General features: G+C 39.7%; 1 protein-coding gene across 6 annotated transcripts in view; it reads right to left on the bottom strand.

Moving 5' to 3' along the window:
- The window catches only part of LAMA2 (laminin subunit alpha 2), a 502508-nt gene that overhangs the window by 337377 nt on the left and 138642 nt on the right, over nt 1–26489 (bottom strand). For all 6 annotated transcript variants that reach the window (XM_075924144.1, XM_075924139.1, XM_075924141.1 and 3 more), the window contains exons 2-3: nt 18413–18583; nt 12918–13030 (exon numbers count right to left, since the gene is read on the bottom strand). In XM_075924144.1, coding sequence (XP_075780259.1) covers nt 12918–13030; nt 18413–18583 — 284 coding nt within the window. The remainder of the gene's footprint in view (nt 1–12917; nt 13031–18412; nt 18584–26489) is intronic.

Genomic DNA, 26489 nt, shown 5'->3' with positions numbered 1-26489 from the left:
TATGGTTTTTTTAAAATGGGGTGACCAGATCTGCCACATTATTCAAGATGACGGCATACAATTCCTTTATATAGAGGCAATATGGTATTTTGTCTTATTATCTATTCTTTTCCTAATGATTCCCAACATCTGTTAGCTTTTTCAGTGTTTAGACTGCCACTGCACATTGAACGGATGTTTTCAGGGAACTATCCACAGTAATTCCAAGATCTCTTGAGTGAGAACAGCTATTTTAGACCTCATCATTTTTTTAATCTATAGTTAGGATTATATTTTCCCATGTGCATTACTTTTCACTTATCAACACTGAATTCCATCTGCCCTTGTGTTGCCCAGTCACCCAGTTTTGTGAGATCCCTTTGTAACCAGCTTTGGATTAGTCCCTCTTCTCCCCTTTTTCAAGAACGCATAAGTTTAACAGCAGTTATACCAGCAGCACAACACTCATTCCTACTCTCTTTTCCTCCTATCATTTAAATGGAGTACCTGGCAATGTTTTCACAATGATCTAATGATCCTTCAATTACTGGAATGCCCAGCCTTGTGTTAGTCTTAATCACCTGCCTCTCTCTTTTTATAACAAACTTCCTGCCCCAAAGGCAAAGCTACCAAGCAGATTTAAAACTAATAAAAGAAAGTTCTTCTTCACACAGGGCACAGCCAAACTGTGGAACTCCTTGCCAGAGGAGGCTGTGAAGGCTAGGACTATAATAGAGTTTTAAAAAGAGCTAGATAAATTCATGGAGGTTAGGTCCATAGAAGGCTATTAGCCAGGGGGTAAGGAATGGTACCCCTGGCCTCTGTTTGTCAAAGGCTGGAGAAGGATGGCAGGAGACAAATTACTCTATCATTGTCTTTGGTCCACCCCCTCTGGGGCACCTGACACTTGCCACTCTCAGCAGAAAGGATACTGAGCTACATGGACCTTTAGTCTGACCCAGTATGGCCATTCTCAAACTCTCTTGCATTTAAGAACTGCCGCTGGAGCCAGGGCATGCAGCTTTAAGCAGACCTCAAGTATGAAATCTAGAGATTCCAATTTCTGGGGTTGGGGAGCTACTGCCACCCTTAGACCCCCATAAATGGCACCCTTGCCCAGCAGCCAGAAATATCAGGGGGGTGAAAGGGATCCAGATCACTCAGATCTTGTCCCTAACAACTAAGCTGGGGGAACAGGGGAAGAAAAGCCACCAGTTCCCTATCTGGCAGTCATAGAGCAGCAAGACAGAACTACGGGCATGAGAGGTGCATGATTCTTCCTGCCCCTTCTGCTCCCTGCCCAGGCCTGGCTACCAGGGACAGGAGCTGAGCATGCCTAGTGGTAGATGCAGTGGGAGAAGGACAGAGTCTCTTGCCTTCCATCCCACCCACAGTTAGGCTCAGCAGAAAAATGGGGTGAGACTTGACACTACATGCCCCTCCTATACATCATCTTATATTCCTTTTTAGCTTTAGCATGAAGCCTACATTTCAATAATGATTTTGCAATAAATGGCTGCTATAAGAATACCACTTCCTTATCTTATTACCATCAACATTCCCATATAGTATACCAGAAAAATCAATTTTTACAGATTTGTTTTTATTCACCGACAACTGCTCAGTTACAACATGTTTCAGCAAGACGAGCAAAATCGGACCAAGACTTAGATTCCTCTTATTCTACCATCAGTCATGCCACCAGTCTCCCACACTCTCTATGGACTTTGTTCAGTAATGGACTTGCCAATAAAACACACGCATAAATACAATCATTTTGGAGTGTGTGTGTGTGAGAGAGAGAGACATTCCGGGCTGCAGTCTAGACAAGTAAGAGCTTATGCCACCATATGCTCTGCAATCTTTGGTGCCTCATAATGCTTTTCTCCTGTAGCTCCCAATCTGGGTCCCCCCATAAACAGTCACACAATATGCAGGTCACATACCCTAAATTTTTGTGAATGACTTCAACCCATCAACACTCCAGTTAGCATTCTGACTTTCACCAGCCTGGGTTACCACTGTCAGGGTAACTCCAACATACTTCCACTGCTGGATTTTCTCCAAAAAGTGTTCTGCATTGTCTAGCCCATTCCTGGACAGTTCAGATAAGTTCACTGCTCCTGTAACGAGTTGATATGCAACAATTTGCTACTTTAACCAGAATTACTCAAACAATTTAACACAGTTTATTTAATGACAAATTTTAAGTATAAAGGGCATTAAAGAAATGGTCACAAGAAAAATAATTATAAAACTCTTTTTAGAACTATAATTTAACAAGCTTTACTTGGCTCAAGGTGTAATCTTTACCACATATTTCCACCAACAGTGCAGGTCAGAATACCTCCCCACATCCAAAAGCTAGTTCCTTTGTCTCCTCAGGTGAAAGACAGCAAGAGAGAGATGGGGAGAGAAAGAAAGATAAAATGTGTGTTGTTTTTTTTATCCTACTTTTATAGTCTGGTCACCTTTTGAAAAGCATTTTCCTGAGGGTTACACTACATCGAATTCCTTCTCATTGTGAGGACAACGATAGGGAGTCTTGTGGTGAAAGAGGCTCCATAGTTTTTGGTTACTGATCTGTTCCTGCTCCCTTCTGTTGCTAAAGAATGGCCACTTGACAGGTGATTGCCAATCAACTTTGATATCACCTGGTGAAGGCATTTGCTTGACCTTTGTCTTTGAGGAACAGGAATATCTCTATTGATGTGTCTGCTAAACAAATTTCAGTCATAATTTCAGCATATGTTCATATTTTACATACTGTATATTGTTGCTACATGTTTTATTATATTATTGATTAGTAACTAATTAGTTTCAAATGATACCCCACCAGGCATATTTTGGAGAAATATTAGTACAATAGTGTGCAGGCTGTGAAGAGAGGGTTCATTAGGTCTCAGTGTATCATCCAGGATTTAGACAGAGATACAACACAGTATCCAGGACATGGACCCTGAAACTATCTGATCACTGATAGAAAGACCCTATAGCAACAGCCAGAATGGGAAAAAGGAAAATAACGTTAATCAATACTTCTGTCACCTGAGGGTAGGAGGAATGAAACAAGAAACTGAAAGGGTTTCTCTTTCTGGAAATTCTGAAGCATTTTTGTTCTTTGTCCCTATGTGTTCCAATGTGAGGATGAGAAAAACAGGTCAGTAAGAAATCTTCCAGACCACAAGGCAATAAAAATTGCACAATCGGACTCAGTAATGAGTTCAACAGATGGGAGGGCATAATTCAGAAGAGATTTATTGGTAACCCAATCACCTAACAAGTTAGCTATGTTTTCTGTTCATGGAGGATATCACAGCTCTTCTTCAAGTAATCTATTTGCTTCCTAACCAACTTAGGTTGTATTTGAAAAGTATGACTTTCATAGGTATGTTTTGGCTCTTGGCTATCCAAGAGAAACCCAGCTTTCTTATGTACTGTTACAAAAGCAAAGATCAACTGGATGGGTTTTACTGACATCCATGTCTTAAGCATTCAGCCATTAAAATACAAGAATCTCTCTTGGAGAGTCCTCTGCTCTAGAACTTCTCTTCCATGCTGCTATGGAAGAGCCTGCATCTGTCAGCCTTGGTGAAAGGTTAATGTATTTACTTGGACATCTATCTAAGGGGAAGAAGTGTAGGGAAACTAAGTATTGTTCCAGGGCAGGAATCTACCTGGGTTGACATCTGCTAGCAAAGAATGTTCATTGTTTTTAATTTGTTCAGGCACACTTTTTGCATTTTAAACAGAGGAAAAAATTATAGGATATGCTAGATACTATACACATTACACAGGTAATGATTAGAAATCTATATTGTCAAAACACCACAGTTCTGTTTGTTTTTAAAATATTTTAATAATTATATTTCCTCTGTATATTTGTTATTGGAAGCTGATGACAAAATTGCTTTAAATGATCTGAAACAATGCGCACAATTATAAAATAACTTCAGCTCTAGTGGCAAATATTTCAGAGAAAAAGTCCTTGAAAACCAGGCACTACCTTGTACATGTCCCTTAGTACCAGCAAAGCACAAACCTAAACTAGCAATGGGCAACTCTGAAAAGGATCAGAGTTCAGCTTAAATTCTGATAAGCAACCAAACATTCAACTCCTTCACAAAGTTTCTCATGTATGTGAAATTTGGCTGGACGTTGCTTAGAAACAGGGACCTCATTTTTTTACTCGAGACCCCTTTTTCACCATTCTGGAAAAATAAAAGTCTTAAAGTAGGAATAAGTATAATAAACATAATTCAACAGAAGAACGGCCATACTGGGTCAGACCAACAGGTCCATCTAGCCTTGTATCCTGTCTGCCAACAAGGGCCGATACCAGATGCCCCAGAGAGAGGGAACACAAGATCCTCACGAGATCCCTCTCCCGTCACCCATATCCAGACAAACAAAGGCTAGGGACACTATTCCTACTCATCCTGGCTAATTCATATCCAGTTGAAAACCCTTTATGTGTTCACATTGGTGTGAAGGTGCTTTCATGTATACAAGAATCAAAGGCTTACTCGCTAGAACCTTAAACAATCCAAATTTTCAAATACTATAATATTTCAAACAAACATGGCTTAAATTCACATCTACTACAATGTAAAAAAAAATCCTATATAAAATAAAGCCTGCGGGCCTTGGCTGAATTTGCCAGATGTCTTTCAATGTTCTAAACTTAGTGCTCTCTCTTTCCCAAGCCCTCCTTTTTGTGTCCCAGGATTGACTCCGTTGATTTTGCTCTCTTTATCCCAGTGTTTAGGGTGGAAAAGGAATAATAGAGAATGGCATTTATTGATAATGAGGTGCACAATGAGGATTTGATTCAATCCATATTTCGTTACACTCTGGTTTTGGGTTAAGTGGAACCCGCTGGCTTTATCTTTTATCTAAAATAATGCTACCACTTCAATGCAACTGTTAAGATTTAGGATTAAAAAAAGTGGGTTATATCTCTTTTAGGAGAGAAATAAGTGGACACACACTGGTTTAATAACTTCTGGCACTTAATTATATGGCACACACAGTTCGTACAGAATTACAGCTGTGATTAGAGATAGGACAGCACAAAGGCCAAAACTTTAGCTGCAGCTCTTCAAGTACAGATTTAGGAGTTTAATTTCATGCACTGACATTTGGGCACATCAGTATCTCAACATGCCCCTGAGTACCCACTACTTCCATCAGCTTCTACAGGAGCTGCTCTGAAAACTAGGCCTCATCCTGATATGTAAATAGATGCTTATATGCCCAATTTTAGGCACTCAAGTTTAAAAAGATTGTGTCTGAACCTAAACTCAGTAAAGTACATGTGACCGTTTTTTTCTCTGTTGTTCAAGAGCTAGGGTTGCCAGGTGTCCGGTTTTGAACTGGACAGTCCAGTATTTGAGCTTTTTGTTCAGGAAACAAATTGAGAAAATATAAATGAGAAAAAATAAATGTCCAGTATTTACTAAATAAGATGTAATGTAGATTGTGATGTAATATCAAGCGTCTCCGGTATTTTTGTTGAAACCATCTGGCAACCCTATCAAGAGCTCTAAAGAACAACTGAACCTCACCCCAGGATTTCTTCTGCTATGTGCATTATGGGAATACAGACCCTTCCATAAGCAGCCAATAGGTCCTGTCAGATTTTACAGGGGTACAAGTTAAGGAAGAGTGATTATGCTAGCCCTTTCACAGAAAGTTTTTTTCCCCAGCATGGAATAGCAATAACACTATGCCAGGCCATGTTGGAACATAGCTCAGGGGTAGATACATATTAATAGCCACAGGCTCATTACTTAACTTGGATTCTGATATTTTTTGATTAGGCTGGGTACTCACAAAACACCAATGTTCATATTTGTCTTAGATGAGTTTAAATATGGTCCCAAATGTTCAAACTCATATATAGCCCATATTACAGACACATTTTAAAACACAGCTGCAGAAACATAAACAACTCCATTGCATACAAAACTAAATGCTTAAGCTTTGCAAAACTCAGAAAATCAAAAGCACTGTAACAAAACTGTGAAACTGCCTATTTTTTACATGTGGACTCCAAAATACAGCTGTGAAAAATTACCTTAAAGAGAGTATCATATTCTGTTTCTAAGGGTCATACTTTGTCCTTTTCAAAATGTTAGTAATCGAAAAGGATGAGATGATTAATGAACTAGGGAAATACAACCTAGATGAAGCTACTAAAAGGTGGGTGCATAAATGGTTGGATAACGGTTCCCAGAGAGTAGTTATCAATGGTTCAAAGTCATGCTGGAAGGGCATAATGAGTGGGGTTCCGCAGGGATCAGTTTTGGGACCAGTTGTCTAGTTCTGTTCAATATCTTCATCAATAATTTAGACAGTGGCATATAAAGTACCTTATTAAGTTTGCAGATGACACCAAGGTGGGAGGGGTTTCAAATGCTTTGGAGGATAGGGTCATAATTCAAAATGATCTGGACAAACCGGAGAAATGGTCTGAGGTAAACAGGATGAAATTCAATAAGGACAAATGCAAAGTACTCTACTGAGGAAAGGACAATCAGTTGCACACATACTGAATGGGAAACAACTGCCTAGGAAGGAGTATTGTGTAAAGGGATCTGGGGTCATAGTACCACAAGCTAAACAGGAGTCAACAGTGGGACACTGCTACAAAAAAATATCAAACATTGTTCTAGGATGTATTAACAGGAGTGTTGTAAACAATAAACGATAAATTCTTTCACTCTACTCTTCAATGATTAAGCCTTAACTGGAATTCTGTGTCCAGTTCTGGGCATCACGTTTCAGGAAAGATGTGGACAAATTGGAAAATGTCCAGAGAAAGGCAACAGAAATATTAAAGATCTTGAAAACATGACTTATGAGGGAACACTGAAAAATTTGTGGTTCTTTAGTCTGGAAAAGAGGAGAATGAGAGGGAACATGATAATAGCTTTCACATATATAAAAAATAGATGCAAGGAGAAGGGAGAAAAAATATTCTCCTTAACCACTGAGGATAGGACAAGAAGCAATGGGGGCTTAAACTGCAGTAAGGGAGATTTAAGCTGGGCATTAAGAGGAAAATCTTGCCCATGAGGGCAGGGGACTAAACTTGACCACCTCCTGAGGTCCCTTCCAGTTCTATGATTCTAGAATTTTTACACAGATCTCTTTCCATTAAGACCTTTCTCCACAATAACTTTTTCTATGTGGTGGTTGTTTTGTAGAAATTTTTGCTTTGATTTCATCCTACTGTAGCGCTGGAATTGGAATTTTGTAACTAATAAATCAGTTGTAATAAATGTATGTTAGGGTATGTCTACACTACCCCGCTAGTTCGAACTAGCGGGGTAATGTAGGCATATCGCACTTGCAAATGAAGCCCGGGATTTGAATTTCCCGGGCTTCATTTTCATAAGCGGGGCGCCGCCATTTTTAAAACCCCGCTCGTTCAAACCCCGTGCAGCGCGGCTACACGGGGCACGAACTAGGTAGTTCGAACTAGGCTTCCTAGTTCGAACTACTGTTACTCCTCGTGGAATGAGGAGTAACGGTAGTTCGAATTAGGAAGCCTAGTTCGAACTACCTAGTTCGTGCCCCGTGTAGCCGCGCTGCACGGGGTTCGAACGAGCGGGGTTTTAAAAATGGCGGCGCCCCGCTTATGCAAATGAAGCCCGGGAAATTCAAATGCCGGGCTTCATTTGCAAGTGCGGTATGCCTACATTACCCTCCTAGTTCGAACTAGGAGGGTAGTGTAGACATACCCTTATAGCAAAAGGTTTGGATTAAACTTACATACAAGATGTAGGCCTCACATAGGGCCAGGTAGCTTTGTTAATTTAGCTCCAGCTCTGTTTGACGTTAGCATGTTAAAGTAAAGGGATGGAATATTATAATACATAGTGATGTTAGTGTTAGTAAGGCCTTGTAGTAGATAGAAAGAAGTTTAATGTTTAAAGACTTTGTAACTTAGTTGAAGTGACTTAGAAGTACCCCTTTGTTCCATGCTGCAATTCTGTAAATATTCTGTATGTGTGAATGAGCAAGAGAATGTTTTAGGAGAGATAAGTGTGAAGGCTACTGCATGCTCAAATGGTCAGAGGAGGGGCTGAGGACTTAGAAGCACCAAATAATTATCAACTAAGTGAAAGAACTCAGAAGACACATACTACCCGAGCAGATTGACGAACCATGAAGCTAGAGGCAAGCACCCCTTGATAGGGAACCAATAACAACTTTCGCTGGAAAGACAACACCCCCAAGGCGTTGTCAGCATACTGATATCAGATGACTGCGAGAACAATGTCTTCCCAATAAGCACGTCATAGGAAGATTGATTGTGATGCTGAATGACCGATTAAGGCCTGACAAGGCAAAATGCATAGACTTGCATGGAAGGAAAGTCCGGTTAAAGAAAGGGTGTCTTGTATGGTTCTTCGGGTTCTGTCCTGATAAGATCAAGACCAGGAAGGGCATCAGTCCAGACTGACATGAACCCAGCTCTTTCCTCGCACCCGACCTATCTGGCCCGACTGGTAGCTATTCCATCGGGGTGGGAGGGTGGGGTGTGTGTGTGTGTGAATGCATATGCTACTTTGTTATATTATCAATAAATGTGGCGTGTTGCCTTGTCCCCCTGAAAAAGATCCCGTGTGCTTCTTTTAAGCATAACACTGCTTTCTAGTGACAGTACTGTCTCTAAGGAGCTTTTCCCACTGGTTGCTATACTGAGTTTTTATAGTACTAGCTTGAGTTCCATCCTGTTGTTTTCATATTCCAGCCTCTCTCCGTTTAAATTGTCACAGTTGCTTAGTTCCATCATGTCTCTTTTCAGTACACAGCATCCCATTTCTGCAATATCATGTATATAAACCAAACACATAACTCTCCCTTTTGCAATTTTCTCCTTCTTGTCACCATTCCTATTAAGTTCATGGAAGAGCTGAATAATAAGGGAGAAGTTCATTTTTCTGTGGTTTTACTCATGAGCAATCAACTGGTCTGTTCTGAAAGAAATTCAACTGGTTCACTTCATGAAAGATTATACTGAACTAGATCAAAATCTTCAAAGTGGTGTTTGGGCAACACAAAATCCTGAAATAAAGAGTTCAGTGTACACATCCTTGAAAGTGCTGTTCGTGTTTCATAGCTGGGGATGGGAGAACTGCTTCAGATGAAGTAATATGTTCCTCTCTCACTCCCATCCTATTTTTTACACAGTTCTATATGGTGTACACTGCACTGTTCAGAACAGTAGATGTGCCATTTGAGTTATTAAGTCCCCATCTCTGAAAGCTTACACTCTTAAGGCACTAGCAATTAAAATACAACTCAGATCATGTACAATGGAGCAGAAAGTTTTTCAAAATTTGTTTGATGTAAAATAGTGAAGGAAACAGGGAGCTTAACTAGGGACCCTAGCTTATTTTTATACCAAATTTGAAAGAAATCTTTTGAGATTTTAAAAATTTCAAGTTACGTTGTTGTTTTTTCTGTTCTAGGACCAGAACTAGAGGGGATAACTATCTCACCTCCAACCAACTCTCAGCTTCCCTGTGGACTTGACAGTTTTACCTGTAGAAACCCTGCTAATCTTTCACAGCAGCTTCTTCTGTCTCAAGCCACTAGGGGAGTTAGGGGGATCAATAGCCCAGGGAGTAGAATTTGCAGCCCCAGTTCTCCATGAAAGTTCACACATTTCCAATTTTTTCCTGTGTCCTTCCTATGCCCTTCCTCAAAAAATATTTCCATTGTGCCGGAACTGATCTCATTGAATCAGAATCTCCTTGGCTACATGATCAAGCTATATGCAAAACTACCCCTTGCTCCCAAAACTAAAACCCCAATTCTGACACAGAGCTAGGAGGCAAAACACTCCTTGTTCCTATATGTTGCATGTTTCATAGATATTGTGCTCCCAATACACAGAATAAAGGGTCCACCTGAAATCCAGTTCATAATTCTTGCTACACTCCTAGGCCAGCCCAATTCAAAAGGTGCTTTTACTCCAGATAAACTTGCCATATGAATAGTCTATACACATAGCACAGTTACATTCACCAAATTCCATTGAATTAATATTTTTGATCACCTATTAATCGTAACTAAAAATAAATCTTATAAAAGTATTTATACATCAATCTCAAAATGCTTTATAAATATGATTTGTGCAACAAAACACTCTTGTGAGTTAAAGGACAATGTACTCACCATTTTACCAATGAAAATTCTCGCAGGCAGAAGTTACAGTAAAACTCCACTGGTCCAGCACTCCTGATGGTCCAGAACCATCTGGAACCTGGAAGTGCTCCGGGAAGCTGGACAGTTGGAGCTGCTCTGCCCCCGGCTTCCCCAACTCAGCCGCTGCTGAAACTGACCAGCAGCGGCTGACTTGGGGAAGTCTGAGGCAGAGCAGCTGGGGTGCTGCCGGGTTGGTCCTGCAGCGCCAAGGGGCGTATCCCCCCCACTCCACCCCAGACCCCTCATAGCCCCCCCTTCCGATAGTCCAGCATATCTGATAACCCAGCACCCTCTGGGTCCTAAAGGTGACAGATTATCAGAAGTTTACTGTATATGACCATCCAAGCTACTACCTAAAATTAGTAGCCAAGTCACAAGAAGAATCCAGAAATCTTGATTCCTAAAACACACTCTCACCACAGGCAATACGAGTAAAATTTTCAATACCTAAGTGAATAAGGAGCCTAATCCCATTAAGTTTTAAGTGCTTTTAAAAATATTTTACCCTTTTTCTCTAATTAATGCAAAAAGAACATAATTGCTTTTCTAAAATGAACTATAATAATCCTGCTTTTTCTAAGTTAAAAATGTGTCACTTCTGCAAATAACTTATTCGTTATTACTATGATGCACCATTACTTTATTATGCAGTACAGTCATAATAGAAAAATAATAAAGCTTCACTAAACAGTATGGAATTATTTAAAGAAGGAAATAGTAATTATTTTCCTAATTTTTTTCATAAAAGTAGAATTTGCTAAAAGCACTCCATGTAGTGTCATAATTATTAGTAATAGCACACCCTGCTAATGTGTTCCTGCAATTTACAGTCCATTACTTGCAGAAATAACATGTGACAAATCTGTTTCAAAAAAGTTACACATTTTCTGCACAGCAAGTATACTTCAATAAAATCACTGGCAATCACTGAATTTCATGTTTGCCAATGAAGATAAAGAGCAAAACCTTTTTAAGTAAAGCCTCAGAGGCATCTTGTGACCTTCATCCATTCATGGTGAAGACTGATATCCTAGCTGTAACTGACATCTCATGTTTTACTAAATACTTTATTGAAGTCCATCGCTCTCTGTATGCAAAGAAAAACACTTCTTATATATTATAGAGCTATATACTCGACATCTTATAGCCAAGCATATTGATATGTATCACTGCTGTTGGGTGATAAAATTATACCTTGGCCTATACAAGATGACAAGGAGCATAAGCTCTCTCCTTCATTGCACTGACTACTCACATTGCCAGCCAGAGCACAGGGAGAGCACAGGCTGCACAACTTTCCCCACTTCTGTGAAGGCTGGTAGGGAATGGAAGGGCAGTGACCATGGACTAGGATAACAGTACAATCTTCCTCTTGCACATCATTACACACTTTTTTTTTTTAACTTAAGCAGAGTAATATAGCAATTACAGTGTGCTAACTGAAATATTCTCTTGGTATCTGCAGGTAGGCCCAAGGCCCTGAGCTAAGCCCCCGCTCCCTTAGTTAGGGCTCTCAGTTGCAGCCCCTAAAGCCCCTTTCTTAATCTGGCCATGCATCCGGGGATTAAAATAGATCGAATCAGGGGTCATGGGGAGGATCTCTGCACACTTAGCTATAAAGAAGGGGGATATCAGGGGAGAGGGAGGGTACTATTTACCCAAGACACTCCCTTTTGCTTTTACCAAGGAAAAAAATAATTGAATTTTCCTTACATTAGCCCATCCTATAAATCATCTTGGTGTATGGCTCGAGCCAATAGACCACAGAAAAAAGAGGAATCTAAGGGGACCTAGTGACAATATTCCATTGTCTTGAGGATAAGGTCAAAGCCTACTGGATTATCTAGTCCATCTTTAATTTCTGTTATCAGTAGCAGAGTGGTAAATCTAATAGCATGAGGGGTATTTCTGATGATGGATAGTTACTCTGTATTTGCATTAGCACAATATAAATAAAACTATTTCTCCTCCAGCACCCAAAATCTTTTTGCTTACAAGTCTGGTATAATCCAGCAAATTTGTGAGCATCAAATAACTGTATACTAGAAAACTACAGCTGTCAGGAGGCAGAAATGATTGGCAGAAGATGTAACATGAAACCTGAGGCTACACCTATTGAGTCTATGCAAATGCAACGGGCCTTGTTAACTTTCCAAGTATCCCAGGTTTAATTTAAAACCAACTGACAGCTTACAGAGCTTTCAGTAAGGAGAAGCAATTTATATAAGGGCCATGATAGCCCAAAAAAACCCAAAACAAAAACAAAAACAAATCCCACAACCTTTAAGTGCACCTATCTTTACCAGAGCTAAAGACATTCTGCATGCTTTATTATTTTACCAATTTTTAAATGAAGCATTTTAAACCTACTGTTAATCCTTTGATACATTTTCTTCCCCCATATACACCATTTTTAATTAGACTTAATCCTAAAGATCCAACTTATAGCTAAAACAAACACTGAATACTTACACTAATTCAAAATGTGTCTTAAAAGCAAATAACCTGAAATCTGATTTAAAAAAAATAGTCATGCAGTATGCTACAAGGAATAAGCTACATAGTGCATCCGCCATTATAATAACTAAGTATGCAATAATGAATCAGGGAGTATCTTTACGCTCCAAAAACATCACTGACAAAATAAGGAGTGATGAGTAAGACTGCATTTATGCAAGTAAGAAAGGTTTGCAGACATAAAAAACAAACAGTACCTGTCGAAGGTCCAGTGTAATTGTAACATGATGATATTCTATTCCATTCTGGATACTGGGACTCTGCCACCAAGTGTTCTTCCCATCAATTGCATTAGTTATTGGGTGGCGTTCTATGGGACCATTGGCAATATGCAAAAGAAAAACATCTTTAGAATAGCCAGCAGTGGTTTGGTGGTAGCATTTAGTCAAAACAGCATGTGAGTAGAATACTGTACATAAAAGAACTTCCATGAGTTTGTTGGTTTTATGGCACAGATTGCAATCTGTTCTAATGGTGAACTGCAAACCTTTATTATGAAGTATAAAAAAGACTTTTTAAACCTCCAAATCTGTAACAGAATACAAGCACAGACTTAAAGAGAGAAAATAGCACATTAAAACAAAATAACCAATCATCTGTTTGTCTTTCACTTTTGAAAAAAGGCCTGAATTTAATATTATGTTTTCCTTGCAACTTCCAAGGGTATCACAGTCAACTAAACCAGCATTTCCAGGCACATAGTTTGAGATCAGGAGTGTGAGCCAGTGTGACGAACACAAACCAGGAATTTGGGACTTGAAGACAGGAGAAGGAGAAATTACTGTGGTTGGTTTTGCTAATATATGTGTTTGGATGGCATAGGCAATCAAGCAGTTTTCATGCAGAAATAAATTCCATTTTATTCTACACAGAGCTAATCCAGGGATCATCACTGTGTTATCTGAGTGTTAATATGAATAGCAAACTGCTAAGTAAAATTCATTCTACTATAAAAGGTTGTCCTCAAGACCCTATGAACTATTTAGGCCCTCTTATGGTACTCAGAAGGTGAGGGGGTTTGCTTGCACTCTTTGGCTTAGTCTACACTGCAGGGTTTTTGCGCAAGAAGCCTTTTGCGGAAGAGATCTACCGCAAAAACTTCTTGCACAAAAGTGCATCCAGACCTCAAAATGTATCGCAAAAGTGAAGTGCTTTCGTGCAAGAAAGAGTCCACACTGCATGGAAACTCTTGCGCAGGAAAGCTCTGATGGCCATTCACAATGCCACACCTGCCTTTCTGCACAAGAGTTGTAGCGCAAAGAAGAGTTATTCCTCGTGGGGAGAGGAATAACTGTACTGGCAAAAGCCCTCTGTTCTGCCAATTTTCTTGCGCAAAAACACGCTTGAGGTGTGGACGCTCTGCTGGGTTTTGCGCAAATACCTTGTACTGTAAACATAGCCTATGAATTCAGGTAAATGTCATTTAGTAATTGCAAAAAAAGCATTTTCACTCTACATGTTTCAGGAGGCTCTGCTCCTGTGCATACAGGATAGTAGCCTGCCTTCAATGCAGAAGCATCTGCACCTACAGAAATCACTGATTTACCCAGGAGCAAGACTAATTCTAAGAATGAAAAGTCAGAAGGTATTTCAAAAACAATACGTCTCCTTCATTCAGCTGCTAGATATAGAAGATATTATACCCAGTCAGAGAATGTATTATTCTTGAGGTATCAAGCACCTGATAAATGTTACCCTTTTGTCTAGAATGGCTTCCTAAAAATGCACTGCTAGATATATAAAATGGGAAGAAAAAGGAGTCATTTATTGTTCTTAGATTTCTAGGGGACTAAATCAAACTGGAGAGTTTGCCGGCCATTTATTTGTTTTTAAGTTAACTCACCAGATTGAAAGTCTATTTTCTGTGGTTTCGTATCACGTCAGTTGGAAGACAGGAATCCTGCCTCATTAATGAAAGCCAGAATGTCTGAACGTATTTAAAGAAACAATTAAAGTGTTTTGTGGGAGTGAGGGGAGGTGTCAGTCCTTCAAATTGCAAATGTTAGAAGTGTATTTAAATATCAAATGACTCAGTGGCACTAGTGGGCACTAGCATTTGCTTGGTATAATATTAGTGGTACAAATAGAGGTATTATTGGTGTGGGTAACTGGGAAATGTTTGCTTCAATGTGTAGTTATATTGTTAAAGAAATTAAGCGGGGAGTGTAAAACAACATCCCAGAGAAGACTTCCATCAAACACAATAGCCAGGTTTAAAGAATAGGCCAAGAAGGGAAGGATCACAAGCTGAGAGAGAGAAAGAAAGAGAGCAAGAGAGAGAGCTTGCTGCAGCAAGTGGCTCCAGTCTGGTCCCCAAAGGCATAGCTACAAAAAAAGGAATAAGGGATCTTTCGGAAAAGGCTTTATTTTCCGAAAGATCCCCGTCTAGACTGGAGCTTTTTTCCGGCAAAGCCCCGAGCTGGAAAAAAGCAGCAGCTTGTTTATGCAAATGAAGCGGGGGTGATTTAAATCCCCGCTTCATTTGCAATTGCGATGTGTCTAATTTGCATCCCTTTTACGTAAAAGGGATGCAGTCTAGACACAGCCCAAGAGAATGGGGCATCAAGGCTAAGTAATGTCTACCTAGGACCTTAAGGGAAATAAGAAAGTAGGTAGGGCTTCTGGTTTTAGGTTTTAACCAATCAATACTTCCAATTAGTCAATAAACATGGTAAAAACTCCAGATAGAGTTACTTGTATCTAAAGGCTTATCTAGAAGGTAGGATAATGTGCTCTATAGGGTGCGATTTCTAAAGCACATTAATCCAGTGCTGGGCAACCTGCAGGCCATTGGGATTCTATATGTAGCCCACAAGACATTTTGCTTACCATTGCCCACATGCTGGGTTGCCAGATTCCACTGGTTTCCACCCACAAATTTTTTTCCCTACTGGTATTACTAAAGTGACACACGTGTAAAACAAGGGCATGTGAAGTTTGCTAACTGTTTGCTAACTGTGCAAACATTGAGGGCTCATCTAGACTACGCTAGAGTGTTGAAAGAGGATATGCAGTTCCTGTGGAATTTGCATGTCTTCTTATGATCTCACTTTCAAAAGCAAAGCTTTCGAAAGTGAAAGTAGTTTAGATGAGGCTTTTTCAGCAACCCCCGCCCCCTGTTGAAAAGCCGCTCTTCCTCAAAAAAGTAGGTTTACACGGCTTTTCGACAAAGGGGGGGATCACCGAAAAAGCCAAATCTAAACTAAACTACTTTAAACTAAAGCTCTGCTTTCGAAAGTGAGATTGTAAAAAGATATGCAAATTCCCGTGGAATTTGCATATCCTCATTTGACATTCTAGCGTAGTCTAGATGAGCCCTGACTGTGAGAACCATGCACTTCCCCCTCTTCATCCCATCAAAATGCTGCTACAGTTCAAATAGCATATCTTGCAAATTTTAGGTACACAAGTATAGTTAGTAAAACTGCTCCGTCCTAAGAGACTATTTTGGTTACGACAATCTTACGGCTTATTGAAATGAAGGCGGGCCACTTTCATAGCCCACTCACTAGCCTAGTTTGCCCATCACTCCATTAATTTGTGCATTAATTTGCCCATGCAGATCTTGCTGATGTACACTAAAGATTCCCATGTGTGCTTTATTCTGCTCGCACCAGGGAACATTGCAAAGAGATCATTCACTATAGTATATTCTATTATGTATGCACAATACATGTGGTATAAACCCACATTTTTTGACATCTACAAAAACTCAAAAATCAATAAAAAATATACTCTGAAAATGTTGCTGCATACTACTGCTATCCAAGAGCACTTGCAGGTCACAAGTCCATCGGTCTTGCTAGGTATCATGGCAGGCTACCTAAGAGATGGAATCCAGAGACCCAATTGGGGAGGGTTTGTGCCACTTCCCAAACAGAAGTGGAGGCAAGGCCTGCCACTAAAAATGTAGAGAACTGGGGGAGCAAAGGGGGAAGCCTTAGCAGGAGCAGCTTATCCAGGGACCATGACAATTAGCATTATCTCTATATTTAAAACACACACACACACACACATGCTCCAGGCATTGTCAAATCTAACAACTCTGATCATAATTACAGCCCCTGTCTTAAAATGCGTGCTTGCGAAAATCATCCATAAATTCAGCTCAGGGCTCTTAGGTGACTGTGATAGAAGTTATCTAATTGGAAAATGTGATATCAGTCTCCTCCAGCCAAACTGATATGAAATTTAGTCCTGGAAAGTAGGATTGGGAGATGAATGAACGATTAAGTATAATACCCATTATGAAAGTTCATTCATAATTAATTTGAAAACATTGATTAAATGCTGGCAAGTTTTCCCTATTTAAAGAGAGAGAAAAATAATATACATTTGAAAAAGGGATGGGACTGCAGAGCTACTCCAAGGACCAACCTGACTGATAAATGACCAGGGGGATCTCACACATAGAATAAGCCCATCCCACTGTTCCTTTTAATTTGGTTTCACATGCTATTAACAGTAATTAAGGGGAGGCACACCAGACTCTCAGATTCCAAGGGGATCACTTAAAGTCTGGTTACATTACATTGTACTCTGATTATTTAAACAGAGATGACTCATTAAAGCACTTCACAGTACCAGATTAACATTATGAAAATTTTAAACTGAGATATGGTTGGCTATGAAAGAACAGACATTCTAAAACCAGACAGTTGCAGGTTAACAAGAGGGAAAGAAACACAGATCTATAGTTTGGATGTTTTAATATATAAATGAGGCTGTGATGTCTAGCTGTCAAGGATCAGTGATGCAGCAACCTAAAATCTATTCCTCATACTGTTTGGTTTCCTGTGTAAATTATTACAGATTATGCGTTATTATTAAAATATATGGCCAGTCCCAAAATGGAGGATGTGATTTTAAACATACAGGAAATTCTTCAAGAATTACCATGGAGAATAGCTGCTGATATGCTGTTCACCTCCATTACTTAAAGGGCTAAAAATATGTGATTACTACCATATTGCTCTTCTAGGGTCTAGTCTTTCTTATATTCACTTACCCTTGTTAGAGGCACAAAAGTATCCTGGCACCTGATGATAATAAATTAATACTTCAAAACTGATTTATCCTGAAGATGGTATTTAAAACTATAGTAATAATTTTAGTAATTATCAATTTTAGTGTTAAAAATGAAGTATAATTAAAACTCTCAGTGGTGGTTGGGGTTCAGTCAATGAAATTCTCAACTCAATGGGAGGTGGGGAGTGGAATCACAGGCTTAAGATAAATAAAATTGGCCTTAACCACACATTAATATTTTGTATAACTATTTGCAAATCTCAAATCTTGTAGATTCATGTACCTAAATTAAGGACATAATCCTAAAATTAAGTACCTATATAAAATGGCCCAATTTTCACGTATGTCAAGCAATCACAAATTCATACGAACTCAGTGGGAGCTGCAGAACCTCTAATTATGGATTTAATTGCTCAGTATTAGGCACTCTTTGTTCTGAAGAGTTTATTTTAATTTATAGACAAGAGTTTTGCAAAGCTAGCCAAGGGAAATTTATTTTACTCAGTAATCAAGTAAATGAACTAGAGTTTATTCTTCTCCCCTGCCCAATTGCCAGTCTTCTGCTTACGAAGTCCCTAAATAGGAATGATTCACCTGAACAAAACTCCCACAGAACTGTTTTCTTAAGAGCATATCTTTTAATATAACAAAACTGCATACGTACGATGTGGAATCCTGCTTTTCTGATCACAAATACTACATTGGGGATTTCTTGTTGGTTGTCCAGGTACATGTTCAGCCAGTTTGCAATACATTTCAGCACCGTTTTCCCCACAGGTAGCATTGGTTGTGATGATAGCATTGACAGCCAAGTTTAGAACTGCTGGAAACAAGCCTGGAAAAAAACAACACAAGTGAGAACAAGATGAGTTCAGTAGCACAAACATAAATGTATATACTATATATTAAATCGTTTTAAGGCAATAAAGCTAAAGACCCAACTTTTAACGGCTATATATGTATTGAAGAATGCAATGCCCCCACCAAACACCTTTCCATTTTCCAATCTAGATTTCAGAAATCTGATGAAAGGTCACTTACTAATACTCTCACAAGTTTACTACCTTCTAAAATCTGAATACATCTGAAAACATAGTACAGTTGTGTTACCTGAAGAGCTGGGCAAAATAACTTACTCAAAGTATCATCCAAAAACTTGGTTTAATAAGCAATCCAAGCTCTCTAGTGACTGAAAACGTTGGACATTTTTTGAAGCTTTTGATACGGTCTCTCACAATGTTCTTGCCAGCAAGTTAAGGGACTATGGATTGGATAAATGGACTGTATGATGGAGAGAAAGCTGACTAGACTGTCGGACCCAACGGGTAGTGATCAACAGCTCGATGTCAGATTGGCAGTCGGTTTCTAGCAGAGTGCCCCAAGGATCTGTTCTAGGATTGGTTTTCAACATCTTCATTAATGACCAGTATGAGGGCATGGATTGCACCCTCAGCAAATTTGCAGATGACACTAAGCTAGGGGGAGTGGTAGATACACTGGAGGGCAGTAATAGGATCCAGAGTGACCTAGACAGATTAGAGGATTGGGGCCAAAAGAAATCTAATGAGGTTGAACAAGGACAAGTGTAGAGTCCTGTACTTGGGACGGAAGAATCCCAAACATTGTTACAGGCTGGGGACGGAATGTCTAAGTCAGGCATGTCCAAAGTCCGGCCCGCGGGCCAATTGCGGCCCGTGTTCCGGTTTAATACGGCCCCCCAGGTAATTGTCAATATCTATCTTTTATGGCCCCCAACGAATCCATATGTATTGAGATGAATACATTGTAAAATCTCAGTTACTGTCAGTTGGTCTAAATCAGTTATAAATATATTTGGACACAACATGTATACTTGGTGTTATGTTCCTGTTCACATTTTTTTAACTTAAAAGTTGACAGACAACCTTTATTACCAATAATATGTAATGTACTTTACAATGTTCCTGACATATATTTCAGCTTCCTGGATTTTTTTTTTTCATCTGGCCTTCAGATATGAAAGGCAGAGTGATTTAACACCTGTTTAGATTTGTCATCCATGTGACGAAATGAAAAGTATGCCGTTTGCAATAAACTTTGCATAAAATAGTTAATTTGCATTTAATTTTAATGGTTCAAAGAATGTCAGGCAAAATGGTCGGCCCTCACTCATGTTCACTTCATCAAATCTGGCCCTCTTTGAAAAAAGTTTGGACACCCCTGGTCTAAGGAGCAGTTCTGCAGAAAAGAACCTGGGGATTACAGTGGATGAGAAGCTGGATATAAGTCAACAGTGTGCCCTTGTAGCCAAGAAGGCTAATGGCATATTAAGGTGCTTTAGGAGGAGCATCGCCAGCAGATCCAGCAAAGTGATTATTCCCCTTTATTCGGCTCTGGTGAGGCCACTTCTGGAGTATTGTGTCCAGTTCTGGGCCCCCCACTATATAAAGGATGTGGAGCATTGAAGAGGGTCCAGCGGAGGCTGACAAAAATAATTAGGGGGCTGGAGCGTATGACCTATGAGGAGAGACTGAGGGATTTGGGTTTGTTTAGTCTGCAGAAGAGTGAGGGGGAATTTGATAGCAGCCTTCAACTTCCTGAAGAGAGGTTCCAAAGAGGATGGAGAAAGGCTGTTCACAGTAGTAACAGAGGGCAGAACAAGGAGCAATGGTCTCAAGTTACAGTTGGAGAGGTCTAGGTTGGATATTAGGAAAAACTATTTCACTAGGAGGGTGTTGAAGCACTGAAATGGGTTACCTAGAGAGGTGGTAGAATGTCCATCCCTAGAGGTTTTTAAGTCTCAGCTTGACAAAGCCCTGGCTGGGTAAATTTAGTTGGAATTGGTCCTGCCTTGGCAAGGGGACTGGACTTGATGACCTCCTGAGGACTCTTCCAGCTCTATGAATCACATATGTAAATTTATCTGTGAAACTTTGTACACTTTATTTTCATCTCCATTGCAGATAACCCATCTTGCCTTGCAAATACTTCATTTTGTGTATTCCATTTTCTCTGAACTACTGTTCTGTATAGATTCTTATACCACTTTCATCATAGGCGTATCTGTGCACTTTTCAATAGGTCATGCATCAATAAGACTAATATCGACACATGTGGCTCGTTCTCTCTGTCATCCTCTCCTTAGGAAGGGAACTGTGTGTGCAGTATTGTTTTGATAGTTGTAGGGGGTCTGTTTTGTGGGTTTATAATGTACATAGCTGCCATATTTATTGCACACTAGGATTATCAAGAGTGCTGAATCAAGGTCTAAATGATGAATCATGCAAAAAGCACTAAAGAGTATCAGTCCTATGAGGAGCAATCATTAAGTCAAGTCTATTCCACTTCCCACCAAATGCTGATCAAATCCAGGGAGGTGCAAGGCCACCATTTTGGGCACATGGGGAATGGGCTAGCAGCCGTGCGCTCCATGACACGGCTTGCTTTTCATCCCATTCCCCGCATGATAAAGGAATGAGGGGAAAGTGCTTGTATTCTGTGCATTCCTCTCACAATTGGCTGGTGAACTCCCTTCAACGGCCAGGTGCGAGAGGAATGCATGGAATGCACGTACTTTTCCCTCACTCCCTTATTGTCCAGAGAATGGGTTGAAAAGCAAGCTGTGTCCTGGAGCGCATGGCTGCTGCCCTCCCCCCCCCCCCCCCATGTACCCAAAATAGCCCCCTTGCCAAGGTGTAGAAAAAAATTATCTACTGAGGCAAAGTGATGTGGTGAGTTAAGCTTTCACATTAACCTTTCATGCCAGGAAACAGTTACACTTCCCCACATATTTTTGTTAAATTGCTATCAATTCAATTTAACAAAAATAAACACAGAAGGAAGTAGTTTGGGTTGGGTACAGGTCTGTTTGGAGATTTTCACCAATGTCTGTCAGCCCCTTATCTAGTATTAGACTGTTTAATCAATGGCCAATTTTAAAGAACATAAAGTTCTTTAACCTCAAAGTTTGTCAAAACTGATGTTGAAACTATTGCACATTTATGAACCTCCTTTGTTAATGACTCTCTTCTTTCTCCTAGATATACTGTGCTAGCTGAATTAAACATCATGCAGCTGAATCCTTTTGATCTTCTAACTCTGTTCTCCTGACTGTCCCTGCAATTAACCTGTGTGCCATTTAATTACAGAGCTCAGTGGTCACAGTACAGTTATTTTCTGACATAAGTTAGTGACTCTCCAGCTCACTTTAAACCCATGTTAAACATATTGTTTGAGTAAGGCATCCAATTGGTTAGGTGCTTGTCCAATTTGTACAGTCAGTCAGTCAATAGCTGAGATTGTATTGAGCCCTCAGCTTGCTGCTTCTTTATAGATTACAGTCCATTTTTATTACATTTTAAAATCTATGTGGTTATACCTGTTGTATTTCTGTTCCAAGCATTCAGTGATATTTATTGCTATGTACAATAGGGCTACATGCTAAAGACAGTGTAAGCATTGCAAACACAAATGAATCATGAACAGCTGTAGAACCACTTGACTTAGAGTCTCCTTATTCCATCTTGAGGCTGTGTATTGTTGATAACAAAAAAGCCAGTGATCAGTTAGCCACAACGTGAAGACTGGCATTCTGCTCTGAGTACAGCAAATAGCTTTGTCAGATGGGAGCCCAGTGTCAGAAGAGATTGACGTATAGTACAAAAAGAATTCCAGCACAGAAGCTAGTGAAAATACCTGAGTATTGGAGAAGGTGACAGATAGCAACATAAAAGGACTACAGCATACCTGTCTCTCTTTTTTGTAAATATGTATTTACACTGTGTACACATGTTCATACATATTTTATTTATATACACATTTTATATATGCGTACGCATGCTGTGTTAAATTTACACATAAGCTACTTTGAAACCTACTCGTGAAAAATAAGAGCTAGGTATTTTATTTATATATTATATTTATTATTAATTGTTGTTATTTTTAGGCAGAGCCTGCTTAATCATCATGTAATATCAAACTTTGCCTATAGTTGTACAGATACAACATCATTAACTGTGGTGCATCCCAGAGCAAAAGTTGAACCACAGTTTTACCCATTATCTGCATAAACAAAGACAACTATTGTTAGAAGTTGTTCAATAAAGATACAGTGTTAAGGTCCAAGTGCTTCAGAGAGAAGAAAACTTGTTACCTTCAATTCCCTGCTGACTCATGAGAATGGAGCTGACTGGAAGAGCACAGAAGTTGCACAAAATGCATGTGTACTTCTGCCACATACCCAGCTCTTGAGGCTTGTTACTAGTGAGCGGTACAGCTTTAGAGCAAGGATTTTATCACAGTTGATAAACATGCATTTGAATGCTGTTTAACGCAGGCAGCCTTTCTTTTCAAAGACTGTTGGTTATTTTTTCATTTAGATTTCCATTTTAGAACAGGAAGTCTAATTTCACATTACATAGGCATGCCAACAAGTTGAGTGTAAGGGCTCACAAATTCAATCTGTCCCAACTAGGGAGGTAAAAGCCTACAAATCAGTTTACCAGTTAAACATTTGATTAACCTAATGTTTAATCAGTTAACTGACAGTCATGAATAGGAGCTAATAAGGAGAGTCTGATTTACCTGGAGAGTGAGGAAAGGGTTAAGCAACTCTGGAGATGCACCTGAGGGAGGGGGCTTTGGGCATTCAGCCAAGGAAATGCAGATAATCTCAAACCAAGAAAGGGCTGGGGTTTTTTTTCCTCTCTCTTCCTTGATTTTAGACCAGAGAAGTTTTTTCCCCAGGTAGCAGAAGAGATGGGCTCTCCCAGGAACTGACTCCTTGAAATGTGTAAGTAAGGAAAAGTTTAGATAGCCCGTCAGATTTTATTGTTTTCCTTATTTGGGGGTTTGGAATCATGTCTGAGATGGTCAATTGTTTTTCTCTTTTGTAACTAAGGATAACAGCCCAGGGATTTGCTCTGAGACTATTTCAATCCATGGCTTTTAACACATAGTCATTTACTATGCTTGCAACAGTAGTCTTGTTTTAATAATAAAAGTGTTTTCTTTTTGTTTTGGTTAACCGGTATTGGTTGATTTTTGTGTATGTGTCCTTAAACCTATGTGCCTGCATTACCTGGGAGAAGCAGAGCCCCATTGTTCTCTGAAGATTACATCTGCTTGTTTTCCCAACTCTAAGCAAAAACAAGGGGGGGAGGGGCAGAGCTTTACCTCAGGGAGGGGAGTTCAAGTGGTCTCTTCCCTGGAAATGGCTTTGTTTATTTATTTTTTATTTACACTTGAAGGTGGCAACAAACCGACCATCTTTCTTTTGGGGTTTCAGGGAAACTGAGACCGGACCACTTTGTTTCTGGGAGTTAGAGAGACAGCTTCTTACAGAGTTTATTCTGCTAGCCAGCCCCCATATCTATACTCAAAGTGCCAGGTGGGGGAATTGAGCCGTGACACCGACTAAGCAGGCTCCTGGACCTGGGACTGAGGATGCTGACACTGGAAGGCTCCTGGTCCCGGCACTGGGACTGCCACCAGCTCCTGGTCCCAGGTCACCATTCTGCCTGACGCAGGCCACGGATGGGGGGCTGTTCCTAGACACCAGTTAACCAGTAAAGCATCATTTGGTATGGTACCATTAATTGGTTATCTGTTCCTGTCCTTAGTCCCAACTTCTAGTCCCTTGTTTATGTATACTGAAAGCTTTTCGGAGAAAAAACTGTTTCTCACTATGGCTACGTCTACATTGGCATGATCTTGCGCAAATACTCTTTAACGTTAAAGTATTTGCGCAAGAGAGCGTATCCACTGGCATGTGCTTTTGCGCAAGAGCATTCGTGCCAGTGTAGATGCTCTCTTGTGCAAGAAAGCTCTGACGGCCATTTTAACCATGGGGTTTTCTTGTTCAAGAAATTCATGTTGCCTGTCTACACTGGCCTCTTGCGCAAGAACAGTTACGCAAGAGGGCTTATTCATGAGCAGGAGCATCAGAGTTCTTTCTCAAGAAGCACTGATTTCACACATTAAAACGTCAGTGTTCTTGTGTAAGAACTCCCTCCCAGTGTAGACAGGCAGCATGTTTTTGCGCAAAAACGGCCGCTCTGGTGCAAGATCACACCAATGTAGACACAGCCTAGGTGTTTGTACAGTGCCTAGTGCAATGGGGTCCTAATTTTGTTGGGGATCACTTGGTGCTATCATAAAATTATTGTTTCTAATAATGATTGTGTGTCATAATGTCACAGAATGACTGTTACCTCTTTCATTTTCTCACATCAAATAGGACAACACATTAAAGGAGCTCTGACCTCTCTAGCTGCTGCTTTGAATCCTCAACAGGTTCTTCAGGAGAAGCGAAATGTGTTGCAAAAGATCCTGCTCTGGCCCATCCACTACCTTGCTTATTTTATTTTGTATTTGCTGCTTGAGTAGCGCAAATCGTGTATCTTATTTAGAGTTTCGGGTGCTATGCAGATGCACCATGGTAGTAAATCAAACATGTTAACCATGTCTTCAACTGTCGAATGACTATATATTAATTATTGGGCATACGATAGTAGTGGTCCGTGTAGCATTCTATTAGCATAACTATTTTTAAAATGTGTCAAGAAGTACTACTGAAGTCTGTTTTTTTAAATGTGAATAGAATCCAAGTACATACAAAAAATACCTTTCACATTCATCTTCTAGCCCCTCCAACATATGCTACTTGGACATTCAGAACATATTTTTTGGTTTTATTTTGTTGATCACTTAACCAATTCATTGCAAATAGTCAGAGCAGTCCCCTAGATGTGGTCTTTAATTTGGCTGATGACAGATGGCACAGGGAGGTTCATGCAGAAAGCCTTCCATTCCATACTAAGAAACACTTAATTGTATTACGTATGTGTATGTATTATTTAACATTTAGACTGCGATAAAACCTAGATCACACCGAGACCAGCATCCCATTTTGCTAGGAGCTGTACAAACAAAGAAAACAGCAGTCCCTGCCCCCAAAGGACATATTAGTATGTCCAAATTATTTATTTTCATTAATATTTGATAGCACCTAAGGGACACTATGTTTTGTTATTTTATTTTTAAAGCATCAGAAAGAACAGTATTATCATTTTTATCTTCGAGGAAGCTCTACTGAGACTAGTGTCCCCATGCTTTCTTTTAACACACTAATATTGGATAGCATATACTTCCTCCCATCTTCTTCTCAAAACAGCTCTCCTCTCTTCAAAGCAGCAAAGAAAACAGTCTGCCTAAAAGTGTCTAACTTTTCAAACCAGTCTTGCTAGTCAGCAGGGTACTTTGAAATGTTCGTGCAAGCAAGCAGAGCTGTTTGCCACTGAATTTGTATTAAAAAGACAAAAGAGAACATGCCAATTTAAGATGTTCTAAGAAGTGTCAGTGGGGGGAAAAAACAGATACTTCTCTGTTGTAGAACTAAGCTATGCTAGTGTGTGGGAACATCGTGGGTAGAAAAAAAATGGGACAAAACAAAACACTGCAGCAAGAATGGATTCCAGCTGTGCACCATGGGGAGTAACTTAATGTACTCAATCGACAATGTAGATGTAGAGTTTTATATAACTGGAAAATAAGTCCAATTTGAAAAACATAACTGTCCAGACCAACAGTGCTTGCAGACTGGAAAAAAATGGCACTGAACTCATTTGACCAGCAGCAAAGAAAATCTGAGAGTACGTACTATAGTTCCAGTTCACATATGTTGCCCTGATCAATAGTTCATATAGTATTTAATAGTCCCATTTTTTTCTCTCCCTCAAAATAAAGTGGAAAATTGCAATGGA

The sequence above is a fragment of the Pelodiscus sinensis genome, chromosome 3 (assembly GCF_049634645.1).
Source record: "Pelodiscus sinensis isolate JC-2024 chromosome 3, ASM4963464v1, whole genome shotgun sequence".
In the NCBI taxonomy this organism is placed as follows: domain Eukaryota; kingdom Metazoa; phylum Chordata; order Testudines; family Trionychidae; genus Pelodiscus; species Pelodiscus sinensis.
The sequence above is the reverse complement of the archived record's forward strand: the minus strand, read 5'-3'. Positions and strand labels throughout refer to the sequence as shown.